The 13,449-nt window shown below is 41.7% G+C and overlaps 3 protein-coding genes across 3 annotated transcripts; 2 read left to right on the forward strand and 1 right to left on the reverse strand.

Moving 5' to 3' along the window:
* Positions 1–204: 204 nt before the first annotated feature.
* LOC5521516 (NADH dehydrogenase [ubiquinone] 1 alpha subcomplex assembly factor 2) lies at positions 205–1,195 on the reverse strand. The gene has a single exon (XM_001641258.3). The coding sequence runs from the start codon at positions 1,193–1,195 to the stop codon at positions 623–625; it is 573 nt and encodes a 190-aa protein (XP_001641308.2). The 3' UTR covers positions 205–622.
* Positions 1,170–8,742, forward strand: LOC5521405 (major surface-labeled trophozoite antigen 417). The gene is made up of 11 exons (XM_048729403.1): positions 1,170–1,297; positions 1,609–1,718; positions 3,729–3,833; positions 4,158–5,121; positions 5,526–5,573; positions 5,639–5,724; positions 6,492–6,607; positions 6,681–6,791; positions 7,301–7,352; positions 7,449–7,494; positions 7,886–8,742. Exons 2-11 carry the CDS (start codon positions 1,631–1,633, stop codon positions 7,947–7,949), a joined length of 1,680 nt encoding a protein of 559 aa, XP_048585360.1. The 5' UTR covers positions 1,170–1,297; positions 1,609–1,630; the 3' UTR covers positions 7,950–8,742.
* A 580-nt stretch (positions 8,743–9,322) lies between these two features.
* LOC116604349 lies at positions 9,323–10,200 on the forward strand. The gene has a single exon (XM_032366581.2). The coding sequence runs from the start codon at positions 9,498–9,500 to the stop codon at positions 10,188–10,190; it is 693 nt and encodes a 230-aa protein (XP_032222472.2). The 5' UTR covers positions 9,323–9,497; the 3' UTR covers positions 10,191–10,200.
* Positions 10,201–13,449: the final 3,249 nt, after the last annotated feature.

The raw sequence follows: 13,449 nt of genomic DNA on the forward strand, positions 1-13,449 counted from the left end.
TGAGGTAACGTAGTGCTTTTAGCTTGTTCAAGATGAGGGACTTCTGGTGTAGTATCTAGGTTGAGGTAACGGAGTGCTTTTAGCTTGTTCAAGATGAGGGACTTCTGGTATAGTATCTAGGTTGAGGTTACGGAGTGCTTTTAACTTGTTTAAGACGAGGGACTTCTGGTGTAGTATCTAGGTTGAAGTTAAGGAGTGCTTGGCTGCCAAAAAAACAGTATTTTTTTATTGTGAGAATAACCAAATGTTAGGGCTTAACTGAAACATGAGGTCCCAGTATGATATGCCTATCAACAAAGCGTAGCGTAAAGATATTGTAAAAAAAAAATTACAATAAGGCATTTTTTTAATAAGAAAAGATTGCCTACCCTTAGATATGCACCTGCAAATTAAGATACCCGGTTTATTTGTATGTATTTGGATGGCACATGTTAAAAGTGTTTTAGCTTTAGGTTTATATCTCGGTGACCTATTTATTATAAGTTATATTTATTGGTGCCTGTTTTTTCTTGGTGCCTGGAGGTGCCCATGCATTTGGCTCATAATGTCTCTTCTTCCAGGCCTTCCTGGTCATCTGTCATGGTACCAGATGTACCCGGTGTCCAAGCTCCTGGCTGGTAGGTTATTTCTTGGTGCCTGGAGGTACCCAAGCATCTGGTTCATATGTCTCTGCTTCCTGGCCTTTCTGGTCACCTTCCATGGTAGCAGATGTACCCGGTGTCCAAGCTCCAGGCTGGAAACCTTTAGATGTGGTGCTTGCCTGAGGTTTCATATTAAGGTCCTTATAAACTGGAGCTGAAGCATGACCAACTGGTTTGGCAGATGTTGCATTATTACCTACATGGACCAGGCCTTCGGCATGTTCTTTAGCTCTTCTCTCGTCTTCTTTTTTTTCAACTTGCTGAATTCTATCCTTCAGTGTAATCTGTTTGTTGATTCTCGCTATTATTTCTTCGTGTGTTGGCGGCTCCTCTCTCTTGCCTCGAATCCATGATTCCCATTCTATTGGGTTAGTCCCTGGTGTGTACTGATCATGTTTTAGTTTCGTTACGACCTCGCGTTTGGTTCTCTGTGACATATCCCCGGCATGGCTGCCTGAACGAACGATTTCGTAGTATTTATTCCCGTCTAAATCTGTCCCTACGAGCCGTCTTGACGGTCTTAAAAAGCCAGCAATTGCCCTAAACCACTGCATACTTTAGAAACTCAACAACAATGATTACATACATAGATCGCAGAGTATACTGGTGGTCGCCATCTTTGTCAATGGGCTGGCGCAAGGAATTACTTTGAGAGGGTATGACGAGTAATTCCGTATTATACATGAATAAAAACATACACATATTTTTGGTGAAATATAGTTTTTAATCCTAAATGACTTAGCTGATCGGTTCATACATGCCTTAGTAAGGAACTAATTCTATATATTTGCTTGCATTGCAAGTAAGATATTGGTTTAATGTTCTACAGGAATTCCCTCCCTACCCTTGTAAGTGTGGACTCGGCCCAGACTATATCGAGAAGAGTGACCTTGGTTCGTAGTTGTCACAGGAATGTACTTTAATTCTACACTGCTTTCACTATAGAAGTTTACCGTTTTCCTCGTAGAAAATGCAAGAGACTACCTTAGATGAACCTGACCAGAGCCTACAAAACCTTTGAAATGGGAGAACGTGTATCTTTGGTGAATTATATGGTCGTTTTGGCCTGTTTCGTCGGTGAGTTTCTACCTCGTCTAGCATCTCCTTTCTTTCGCTTTCTCTCGAAAAGCAAAGGATTCTGAAACAGTTTAATCGCAACCATATATTACAGGCCTGAATGTAATTGTAATAATTTAAACTGCGGATGCTGTGAATCAATTGACTTCCCTATTTCGAATGATTTCCCAAGACTTATAATGTTGCGCGACATGGCATTCGACAGACTTCTCTATTTACGTCACCGGCTTTTGCATTTTATTTCCCGCTGTTTTCCGTGCGTTTTTCTTGCTTAATTTGCTTTTTTTAATCTTGTAGATAATATGACGATGAGATTCTAATCAGTTTCTTTAGGGCATCGTATAGTTTATGTAGTTCTTTTCCTGTTTTCTTTGGTTGTTATTGTGGTGACAGTCACATGATACACTCGAATGCGGGGTTGTATGACTACTAAGAACATTGGTTTTACTAAAATTACACGAGTGATAGCGTCTGTAATTCTTTTAAATCGAACGGTTTTACCATTTCTAAATTCTCTTTCAAGCTATATTTATAAACTATTATTAGATGAGGTTTTATTGATATCTGGTCCAATCAAGTCAAGACAATTGAAATCAGGTAATGCACTAGTCAATATAAACCCGGGGCATTTGACAAGGAGTTAAGTCAAGAGTTACCAAAAAACCCCGCCCCCAAGGATGCTTGTCTGTGCCCTTGCCCCGCTAGATTCCCCAGGGGTCGTTTTGAATTTGAGCAGGAGCCCAAGTATTGCATAGGAAAGGAAATTTCATTTGATATTTGTTTTGCAAGTTTCCATTCCAGAAATGAATTTTCTTATATTTAAAGCTATTTAAAACGGACTAGAAAACTTCCAAATCCCAAGAAAACCAACACACAATGTACAGCAATACAGAGTGAATCATATATTGCCTTATATTTTGATCAATATTTCCTACAAATAACAGCAATTTCTCCTTATCCTGCGGGGCTGTGCTTGAACAAAAGCATCGATAAAATCATGGCACAAACACGCCTCCAAAACACTCAGATTGTCTGAAACTACTCTTCAAACAACATAAACATTGCAATCGCTATTCAACGACCGCATTCCGCTGATTACATGGGGTGTCCCAAAGACACATCAGGGCTATTTTCCAAGATGGCGGCCGGGTCAAATGCCCCGCTATATGTCCCGGCTAGATTTCCATAGCATGACAAAAGACTACAAATGGACCTGGTAGCCGTGACACATCATTCGCCAAATCACATCGAATCCCCTGCATATGTCCCGCTATTCCCCGGCCCTTGGGGTGCGGGGGTTTATATTACACAAGGTGGAAGTCAAGACTGTTTCCACTTTGAAAGACATTGTTTATTCGAGATATCACAAATAAATTCAATCATGATATTATACAATATTATACATTGATTCAGTAAAACACTTTTTCCCAATTTGCATATAGGGAAAGATAAGCATTTGTTTGCCCATCGAGCTGATTAGCTTGTAAATATCCCTTGAAGATCTCTTTTGCTCTTCTTGTAGCTCTTTAGGTGTTCTTAGAACCCTTATTCTCTCGCTTGAGGAAATGAAGTGAGAAGCAGCCATCCTCAGTTTTGCCACAAAGCGGCCACTTCTCACAATCGTATCTTCGACCCTAGGCTCAAGATGCATTGTGCGCATAGAATCACTTATCTGCCAGCTGATTTTAAAACCCTCATTGCCTAATTCACAAAATAAACTAGCTATTAGCAAATCAGAATCTACATAAAAATTACCTAAGTACATATCAGAGCATGGTGGAATCTTGCTAATTATAAAAGCTCATGACAATTGAGTGTGTTTCTAGCATGCTAATTGCCTAACTCAAAACTTTGTATTGATGGCCATGTAAGTGCGCTTTTGCTCTGTAACTTATCCCCTGAAAGCAAAGTTGTTTTGCAGATGATGTGTTAAGTGTTGGACCTTGTTGGAACAAGATTTAAATGATGTAACAATGAGTCAACAATTATTGTTTTTTGTTTTATCTCCAGCCAATCTTCTTGTGGGTATTCAGGTGAATGGTATCCATGCCAATGGCAGTGCCGTCAACAATACTACATGCCAACCATGCCCTGTAGGCAGCTACAGTAATAATAGTAAGCAATACCCAGGTTTTATACTTTGTATTACTGAAGGTTTAATGATTTTTCAATGACAAAATATTATGACAACCATAAATGTAATAAGACGTGCAGGTAATAGTGAATGTTGAAAGCAAATAAGTAAAAATAAGAGTAAATACTATAAAATCTAAGGTATTTAATGTTATATTTTGCGCGAATGCAAATCTTATCTGGATTGTCAAGAAAATGTTAAAATTGTTTGAAGAGGTACAAGAAACTGAGGTTATTGATGAAAGAATATTTAGGCACAAAATGTTAAGTAGCCAAGCATGCTTATTGTATGGTGACTGTTTCCAGGTTCGCCATTATGTATAGTGTGCAAGGAGGGTTACTGTACCAGTGTCAAGTCATGTGTCAGATGCCCACCCGGACAGTTTCAAAATAACACTGCACAGGGCTCATGTACCAAATGTGCTCCTGGATATTTCCAGGAACAGTTCGGCCAGCCAAACTGCTCTGCATGTGAGCCTGGTCATTTCCAGCCAAATTCTGGACAAATCAGTTGCCCGCCGTGTACTGATGGACAATATCAAAATAAATCTGGGCAATCTACGTGCCTTGAATGCACAGCAGGGCAATACCAAAATAAACCTGGACAATCTACGTGCCTTGAATGCACAGCTGGGCAATACCAAAATAAACCTGGACAATCTACTTGCCTTGAATGCACAGCTGGGCAATACCAAAATAAACCTGGACAATCTACGTGCCTTGAATGCACAGCTGGGCAATACCAAAATAAACCTGGACAATCTACTTGCCTTGAATGCACAGCTGGGCAATACCAAAATAAACCTGGACAATCTACTTGCCTTGAATGCACAGCTGGGCAATACCAAAATAAACCTGGACAATCTACTTGCCTTGAATGCACAGCTGGGCAATACCAAAATAAGTCTGGCCAAGCAAAATGTTTACCATGTGCTGCTGGACAGCACCAGAACAAGAATGGACAAGGGTATTGCCTTCCTTGTCCAGCTGGTAACTACCAGGGAAGCCAGGGAAAAGCATTATGTTTACCATGTAGTAAAGGGTACCACCAAAACAAAACTGGTCAAACTAGTTGTGTACCTTGCGCTGTGGGGCATTTTCAGTCGCAGGAAGGTCAACCAATATGTGAATTATGTGAGCATGGTGAATATCAAAATAAAACTGGACAAGAGATCTGCAGGACCTGCCCTGCTGGTCATTACCAGGATCAAATGGGCCAAACAACATGTCGTGTCTGCAAACAAGGGACATTCCAGCCTCTGGAAATACTGTGAGTAGCTTGTTTTGGGTTTTAATAATCAAGTCTTTGCCCTTCCAAGAAAGATTTCAGAATACTATCTAAGAAATAAATATGCACATTCTATTTCACTTTATTTGAAATCAGGGTTATGAAAACATCTAGAAGAATTACACTAAAGTGATGTGAAAGAATTTTGTGAATTCGTTCAGCTTGTATGGTGGCTAGCCAGGGGTGTGCTACTCCCAAAAATAGCTAAGAATTTCATCAAGATACTGGAGAAGGAAAACTGATTTTTTTTATTCAGAATACAGTTATATAACATCTGCCATATGATTGTTATATCCATACAGTTACATCCACAATAATGAAAGTATTGTTTAGCTCAAGGAATGGTCAATATATTTATTTGACAATATATATTTCTTGACCTTCAGCCAAACTCGAGATGTTTGTTTCCCATGTCCTGCTGGTAGCTTCTGCAAGTAAGTTTGGATTCCTTATGATGTTTGAATTCAGGACATCTAATGAATGGTTCTGTTTTTCTCAGCCACACAGCTTGTGAGTCATGTGCACCTTGTCCTGCCCGTAAGCAGTCTAGTTTTGGATCTGCAAACTGTACATTCTGCCCACCAGGTGAATCTTGCTGCTTTGCATTGTCAATAGGGGCCTAAAAACTCACAATGGCAGAGATAATAACAGCAGATCTGTAATCTTTTGGCATGGGCAACCAACTTTTTCTTAGCATGCACATCAATCTTATGCATGCACTGCTATTGTCCCCAATTTAATGTCCTCAAAAGGTCAAGGGGGCAAGGGGGGCGTTGCTAGGGGGTGGCTCAGCCCCCCACCTTCTTGAAGAAAAAATACAAATGTATGAGACATTATCTAAAATACAGAAGAAAATGCCTTGATACGGCCTTTTGGGCCCCCACCTGGCTATGCTGATATAGTCCCTAAGTGCAGGAGGGAAGTGCTTGCGGAAAAAGCATATAATGGGGTTACCATTGGAAAAAACAATGGAAAAAGACAATGCCATAAGGAAAATTAAAGAGTTTTATACAGGTTGGTTTACTCACCGCTGCAACCCAAGTTTTAATACGCTCTGACGGGGACTTTTCAGGGTTTAGGACTGGGTTTGAATTTGTTGTTGTAAGTCTGTGTGTTTCAAGTCTTTCGGTGGGATACAAAATTGAGGGGATTTTAAGTAACCTGTGTGTTATTCAAAAGAGTAGGAATCTCTCTCTTAAAGAGTAGGTAATCTCTCGTCAGGCGAAGAGCCAACATTTAGGGTGTGCCATTTTTATAATCTATATTATTGTATAAAGTATAAAAGAAATTGTATATCTTCATAAAATATGATTATTGTACAATATTGAAAGCTTAAAAATCTTATTTTGTAGGGACCTTCAAAGATCAGGAAAGTGTAGATATGTGTCAAAGCTGTAAAAGTGGGTGGTACCAGCCACTTAGTGGTGAAACTTCATGTATAGAGTGCCCTGAAGGTTATTTTTGTCCGGTAAGTTTTCCATTCAGTTGCCATTATTTGAGTGTATACTTCACTCAACACATGCTGTTCTATGTGGTGATAGTGGCCAGACCGTAGACCAGATCCCTGCCAGCCAGATCAGTACTGCCCTGCAGGATCTCAGAACCCAGGCTCCATGTGCAACCCCCTCTACACCAGGAATCCCAAGTCTCGAGTAAGTCAAGTGCCTCATGTACAGACCCTTGTCTATAAGTCTAGTGTCATTGGTATGGCGAATCCCAAGGCCAGGCTACTGTAGCATCTGATGTACAGAGTACAGACCCTCGTCTGTAAGTCTAGTGTCATATGGCATGGTAAAACGCGTGTACCCAGGATTGGCAGAGGAGGGGGGGTGCACGGTCATAGGTATCATATTAAAAAAACATAGTATTTGGAAGTTCCTGACCCACTTTTTCGCCACGCACCCTGCACACCCACCCTGTGCATCCCCCTGTGTACGAACCTGGGTGAATACCATCTTTCCATTTACTGTTTATCTCCCAGGTAAATATTAAAATAATTTTTTTTGTTTAGTTGTATCTAAATCACAATCTCACCTTTTGTTTTTGAGCTTGTGTTTGCTGCGATTTTTAGACTGGCTGATAAAATTCTAGTCTTATTCTAGTTCTATGATGCCTCTTTATGTTACCATTGCATAATTTTTTGTTACCTGTTTGTCCTTAGGCCTGTGAGCCATCTGCAGAGCTAGTGGGCCTCATTGCAGCAGTTGTTATAGGTATAAACATGGCTTTTACAAATTTGTCGTTAGTGCAAAATACTACCTTACCTATTTCCCATTTAAAATGATGTTACTTTTTATTTTTTTCGCCAGGGCTATTTCTCGCTGGAATGTACTTTGCATACAAAAAGTGGAGAAGGTACAGACCCAAAATCCTGGGGGTGGGGGATGATAAAGAGACATCAAGAAAACTGGGGGAGGGGGGAAGCCACACCCCCTTCTGTTCGGGGGGGGGGGGCACACACATTAGTGCCTAGGTCTGATCATTATTTAACAAACAAAACTATACCAGGCCTTGGGGATCATAAATGTATTGAATAAAAAGTAATTCAAAACAGTATAAAAGTCCAGAAATAGTTAGGTTAGATTAGGTTGGTCCAAAATATTGACTGATAAAATTCAAGGACCACAATAAATGACAAATATATATAGTAATATATTATAGTATTATATATTTTATGTTATTTTTTTTATTTAGAGGCTTCGGTCACGACGTATTTATATCTGTGTTTGCCCAAATTTGCTTTTAGGAGAAGAGGTGAAGAACAAAGACTTCTCGTGGAAGACAGCCAGCCTGTGTACACTGGGTGGTAGGTGCCAAGCACAGATGCAGCACAGAAATACAGTGAATACAATACAGTGGATACAATACAGTGGATACAATACAGTGGATACAATACAGTGGATACAATACAGTGGATACAATACAGTGGATACAATACAGTGGATACAATACAGTGGATACAATACAGTGGATACAATACAGTGGATACACTCCTCAAGCCAAGAGCGTCACAATGCTATACATGACTTGAATTCGTTAGCAAAACTCAGCCAAGAGCGATACAATACATTTGCACTTGCACACGATGCACTGTGCACGTACCAAGCAGTTAGTAAATCGCAGCCAAATTAACACAAGAAGTTTACTTAAAAGAACTGGAACCCTCAAAATGACTTCTTGTGCGCTCTCTGATTGGCCAAAACCGAGTGGGATTTTTTGTGTGTGGAACTCAATGGTAAAAACCAGCGCAGCAAAACGTGCCCCATCACAACGTATCAAAATCAAACGGACGATGGACTACTAGTGTGATATCGTTTCTCGCGTTCTCGAGAGAAAATTTACCATAAGCAAACAATGACAATTTTTTAACATCCTTATCACAAGATTGCATATCCACATGTCTCTTTTTATTTTTACGCGAAAATTTCAAGAAAATTTTTAAGAAAATATCAATATTCATCAGATTTCTATCATTCATGTTACCAGTATTAATACGTGTTTAGTAGATCACCACCCGAGATTAACTTAACACTTTGTGCAATGTTTACAGTATTTAACGTTATCAGTAAATGTTTTTAATCAATAAAATAGCGTAGAAACGTGGCCTGTGCGTCTTATGGATTCATAAGCGTAGATATTGATAGGGACGAGGTCAAATGGGAGAGTAAAAATTGTTATGTTAGATTTGGCTTTTTGACTAACGGATTCCTAGTTTCATTGATATAATGTGCACCAATAGGGAGATTAACGGAATCCCCAAAAAGGAAATGCTGTATGATTCATGCTCTCCTTTCGACTCAGACTCCTCCATTTTCTTGGTGTTTTTTTTTTTCGCGGCAATAGAGAATGTGCTCCCAAGAGTAAAAAAAAATCTTCATGGCCTCTCTGATGCTGATTTATTATAAATAAACAAACATAAATAAATAAAGCACCATCACCCTTTCCTTGGGCCTTTTCCTTAGAATATTCTTTGAGGAAATGAAGAGTACAGAGTACATTTTATCCACTACACAGCAGTCTCCTTCACATTCGCTACGACTGTCACGCAATGTGTCACGATTATGTGGAGGTCAATTCCGCCCCGCGGGCATTATTTTATAAAACCCTAATAATTTTGTACATTTTAATAATTTTGTCCAGGGCTTCCATATTATATATTAAAAATTCTTGGAATTTTGCTACAGTCCGGACAACATTGCCCTGGGTTATTTTAAGCTTTTGATTGCGCGACACAAGTTCTTGCCTCAGTCAGCAATTCTTGGAAATCATGTGATCCCAGAGACATAGCGGAAACTATAGCGGACGCTTGATGTTTGCTTTACATTTTTGGTGGCTAGATATAAAAAGATATAATAATCATGGGCTGCTTTCTTGGACGCCAACAGAGAGCTGAAATCGAACCGCTATTACAAGGGCGTCTCGGTTTGGCTAATTTCAGAAATGGAAGAGACGAAGCAAATTCTACTAGAGATCGAAGATGCATCAAATGGACCGTTAAAGGGATGGCCCGGACACTTGGCATATGGGATCCCTCGGGTTGTGGTGTCATGCTATCCTTTCTCATGGCATTGATTAGCTTGTTTCAGCTTGCCTACGATCTTTTTGTCGTCTGTGGCTGCCCTGGTTTTGACTGTGGATACCTCCAAAAGCACGGCAATCATCAGAAGCAAAAACCCTTTCGCAAGACATCCAATACAATGTACACACTGGCTTCCATGGGCGGATTCTTCTCCTTTACCTTGCTGCTTATTTGTCTGCTGCTCGTGAAAAGACGACGCAAGCTTTATGACTACAAAGCACTAGTTCCCCCAGACGTCTTAGATCACGACTTGTCAAACAGACACTTGAACGTCATGTCTGGAACTGTAGCACTCACCGTTGTGCTCTTTTCAGGTTCGGTCGGTTTGTTCTATTACATCGTACACTCTGAACCGAAAAACACTTATTTCTACTGGTTAGTGACTGGTGTAGCTTCGCAGTTTCTCTCCCAGTGGGCGGCTATAGTAGCATGCCATTTATTTGCAATCTGCTGCTGTTCAATGGGTAAGTAGATAGTCCAAAGTTCGGAGACTCGTAGTGGCCGTTCAAGCGCCTGGATCATCGAGCATGTTACTTGAGTTACTTTACGTTCCCCTGAATACCTACAATAGGGGAATTGCGCTGAGATCGCGTGACCTTTTAGGTGGTAAATTCAAGCCAAAATAAACACAGAAATGACTGTGCCCTTCACGCAAGAGAACGACGAAAAAATAAAATTTTTAAATATGAAAAAAAAAAACTTCCCTGTAAAACTCTCTGCATTTATTCGTAAGCGCTAAGTTGCTTTTTGTTGAGCTCGCGCTTGTTTGCCACCCAGTCACGTGACCTCTTAGCGCAAGTCCCTCATTGTATTGCTTTGCTGAATGTAGTATAGAGTAGATATATAAATACAGATGTTCAATATTACAGGCACTCTAGCAGATGATACCGTTCGCAGAATCAAGGAGTCGATTACTTGTACTGGGGGACCTGCTGCTGAACATGCATCGCCTCAAACTGAACAGGCATCGCCTCAAACTGAACATGCATCGCCTCAAACTGAACAGGCGTCGCCTCATGCATCGCCTCAAGCTGAACAGGCATCGCCTCATGCATCGCCTCAAGCTGAACATGCATCGCCTCAAGCTGAACAGGCATCGCCTCAAACTGAACAGGCGTCGCCTCATGCATCGCCTCAAACTGAACAGGCATCGCCTCATGCATCGCCTCAAGCTGAACATGCATCGCCTCAAGCTGAACATGCATCGCCTCAAACTCAACAGGCATCGCCTCAAACTGAACAGGCATCGCCTCAAGCTGAACAGGCATCGCCTCAAGCTGAACATGCATCGCCTCAAGCTGAACATGCATCGCCTCAAGCTGAACATGCATCGCCTCAAGCTGAACATGCATCGCCTCAAGCTGAACATGCATCGCCTCAAGCTCAACATGCATCGCCTCAAACTGAACAGGCATCGCCTCATGCATCGCCTCAAGCTGAACAGGCATCGCCTCAAGCTGAACATGCATCGCCTCAAACTCAACATGCATCGCCTCAAGCTGAACATGCATCGCCTCAAACTCAACATGCATCGCCTCAAACTCAACATGCATCGCCTCAAACTGAACATGCATCGCCTCAAGCTGAACATGCATCGCCTCAAACTCAACATGCATCGCCTCAAGCTGAACAGGCATCGCCTCAAGCTGAACAGGCATCGCCTCAAACTGAACAGGCGTCGCCTCATGCATCGCCTCAAACTGAACAGGCATCGCCTCATGCATCGCCTCAAGCTGAACATGCATCGCCTCAAGCTGAACATGCATCGCCTCAAACTGAACAGGCATCGCCTCAAACTGAACAGGCATCGCCTCAAGCTGAACATGCATCGCCTCAAGCTGAACATGCATCGCCTCAAGCTGAACATGCATCGCCTCAAGCTCAACATGCATCGCCTCAAACTGAACAGGCATCGCCTCAAACTGAACAGGCATCGCCTCAAGCTGAACAGGCATCGCCTCAAGCTGAACATGCATCGCCTCAAACTCAACATGCATCGCCTCAAACTCAACATGCATCGCCTCAAACTGAACATGCATCGCCTCAAGCTGAACATGCATCGCCTCAAACTCAACATGCATCGCCTCAAGCTGAACATGCATCGCCTCAAACTCAACATGCATCGCCTCAAACTCAACATGCATCGCCTCAAACTCAACAGGCATCACCTCAAACTCAACATGCATCGCCTCAAACTCAACAGGCATCACCTCAAACTCAACATGCATCGCCTCAAACTCAACAGGCATCGCCTCAAACTCAACAGGCATCGCCTCAAACTGGACCGGGGCCACAAACCTCAGAACAGGGAGCTGATGCAAGGCATAGGCGGAGTCTAGACATGGCTATCAGGTATCACGAGGAGCTGTGTAGCATCGTGTCCGATACAGTACTGGCTTTCTGTCCGTGGTTTGTGCTCCATTGGCTTATGTACGGTAGTACAAGTCTATTAGCCATCGTAGAGCTTTCGGAAGAAATCGCCTTCCACACGCACATTGTTAGTCTTGTGTACATAGGGTGTTTCACCGTGACTCACATGACGCTGTTCTTTATGCCGTGTTGCTGTGCTGCTTATATCACAGACTCTTGTGGAGGTAAGTGTTAACATGACGGATGAAGTATAGACAGTGTACAAATATTAAACAGAATAGTACAGGATTTTGAATGAGAGGCGTGTGCGGACTCGCATTCACAAGGCAGGGGCGAAAGATGTATTGTGAAAGCTCGATAGGAGGGCTCTATTGATATCTCAATGGAGGACTTGCGCTACGAGATCACGTGACTGTTTGGGCGGCAAACTAGCGCGCGCTCAGGCTTTTAGCGGCAAAATAACCGCAACAATAAACAACTTATTCAGCAGTTACGGCAAAAAAACAGAATCTTTTTGTCAAAAAGGCTTTAGTTTCGCTGAAAGATTTTATTTCTTGGTCGTTCTCTGGTGTGACGGGCGCAGTTATTTCTGATTTTTTTTGTTTGTTTATTTTGTTTTGAATTTGCCACCCAAAAAGGTCACGTGATCTCTAAGCGCAAGTCCCCTATTTGGGACGACTCGTCTAGAGCTATCACAAGACATACAGACGATTGACAAAACGTTGTATTCAACCGGCTTCGCGACTACGCGACAAGCCCGCATGTAAGCATGGGTAAAAAACACTGAGAAGCGCCTAGATGCATATATTAGCCATCGCGTCTAAACCTGAAGTTATGCAGCCAGGCACTTTAGTGTTTGTTTTTTACACATGCTTACATGCGGGCTTGTTGCGTAGTCGGAAACCGGTTGATGCATAGGTTGACATCACACGCACTTATAAAGGCCAACTTGAGAGCGGTGGCTTTTTAAATCAGGCGCTGTGTTCCTTCTCTCTTATCAGAGGAAGAATTCAAGCCGAATGACAATCTCTCGAATACGGATTTAGATTTCCCTTGAATAAACAAGGTATTTTCAGAATTACAGGTGATAAGTGTACCTGGATAAGCCTCCGGGCCATTTTGAATGACAGCACTATACACATTTCTGTCACATTTACTCGCGATTGTAAACTGCGGGTAAAAGTCTATCTATATATTGATATGATCATTAACCGGGGTGACTTAGACATGACAAAGCGACCCATATGCAGTCCAACATACATTTTCTATAAGGTGGAAGTTTTTTAATAATAGAGGGAGGTTCAAATGGATTTTTTACTCGCTAAAATTGATACCTAAATTTCTTTACCCCAGGTATCCAC

This window comes from Nematostella vectensis, chromosome 6 (genome assembly GCF_932526225.1).
Source record: "Nematostella vectensis chromosome 6, jaNemVect1.1, whole genome shotgun sequence".
Classification (NCBI taxonomy): domain Eukaryota; kingdom Metazoa; phylum Cnidaria; class Anthozoa; order Actiniaria; family Edwardsiidae; genus Nematostella; species Nematostella vectensis.

Excerpts from the sequence above, each read along its gene's own strand:
- LOC116604349 (XM_032366581.2), top strand. The coding sequence starts at position 9,498 with ATGGGCTGCTTTCTTGGACGCCAACAGAGAGCTGAAATCGAACCGCTA.
- LOC5521405 (XM_048729403.1), top strand. The coding sequence starts at position 1,631 with ATGAACCTGACCAGAGCCTACAAAACCTTTGAAATGGGAGAACGTGTA. Across the intron at positions 6,608-6,680 it reads CTGAAGGTTATTTTTGTCCG|TGGCCAGACCGTAGACCAGA; the intron begins GTAAGTTTTCCA and ends ATGTGGTGATAG. Across the intron at positions 7,495-7,885 it reads GCATACAAAAAGTGGAGAAG|GAGAAGAGGTGAAGAACAAA; the intron begins GTACAGACCCAA and ends ATTTGCTTTTAG.
- LOC5521516 (XM_001641258.3), bottom strand. The coding sequence starts at position 1,195 with ATGCAGTGGTTTAGGGCAATTGCTGGCTTTTTAAGACCGTCAAGACGG.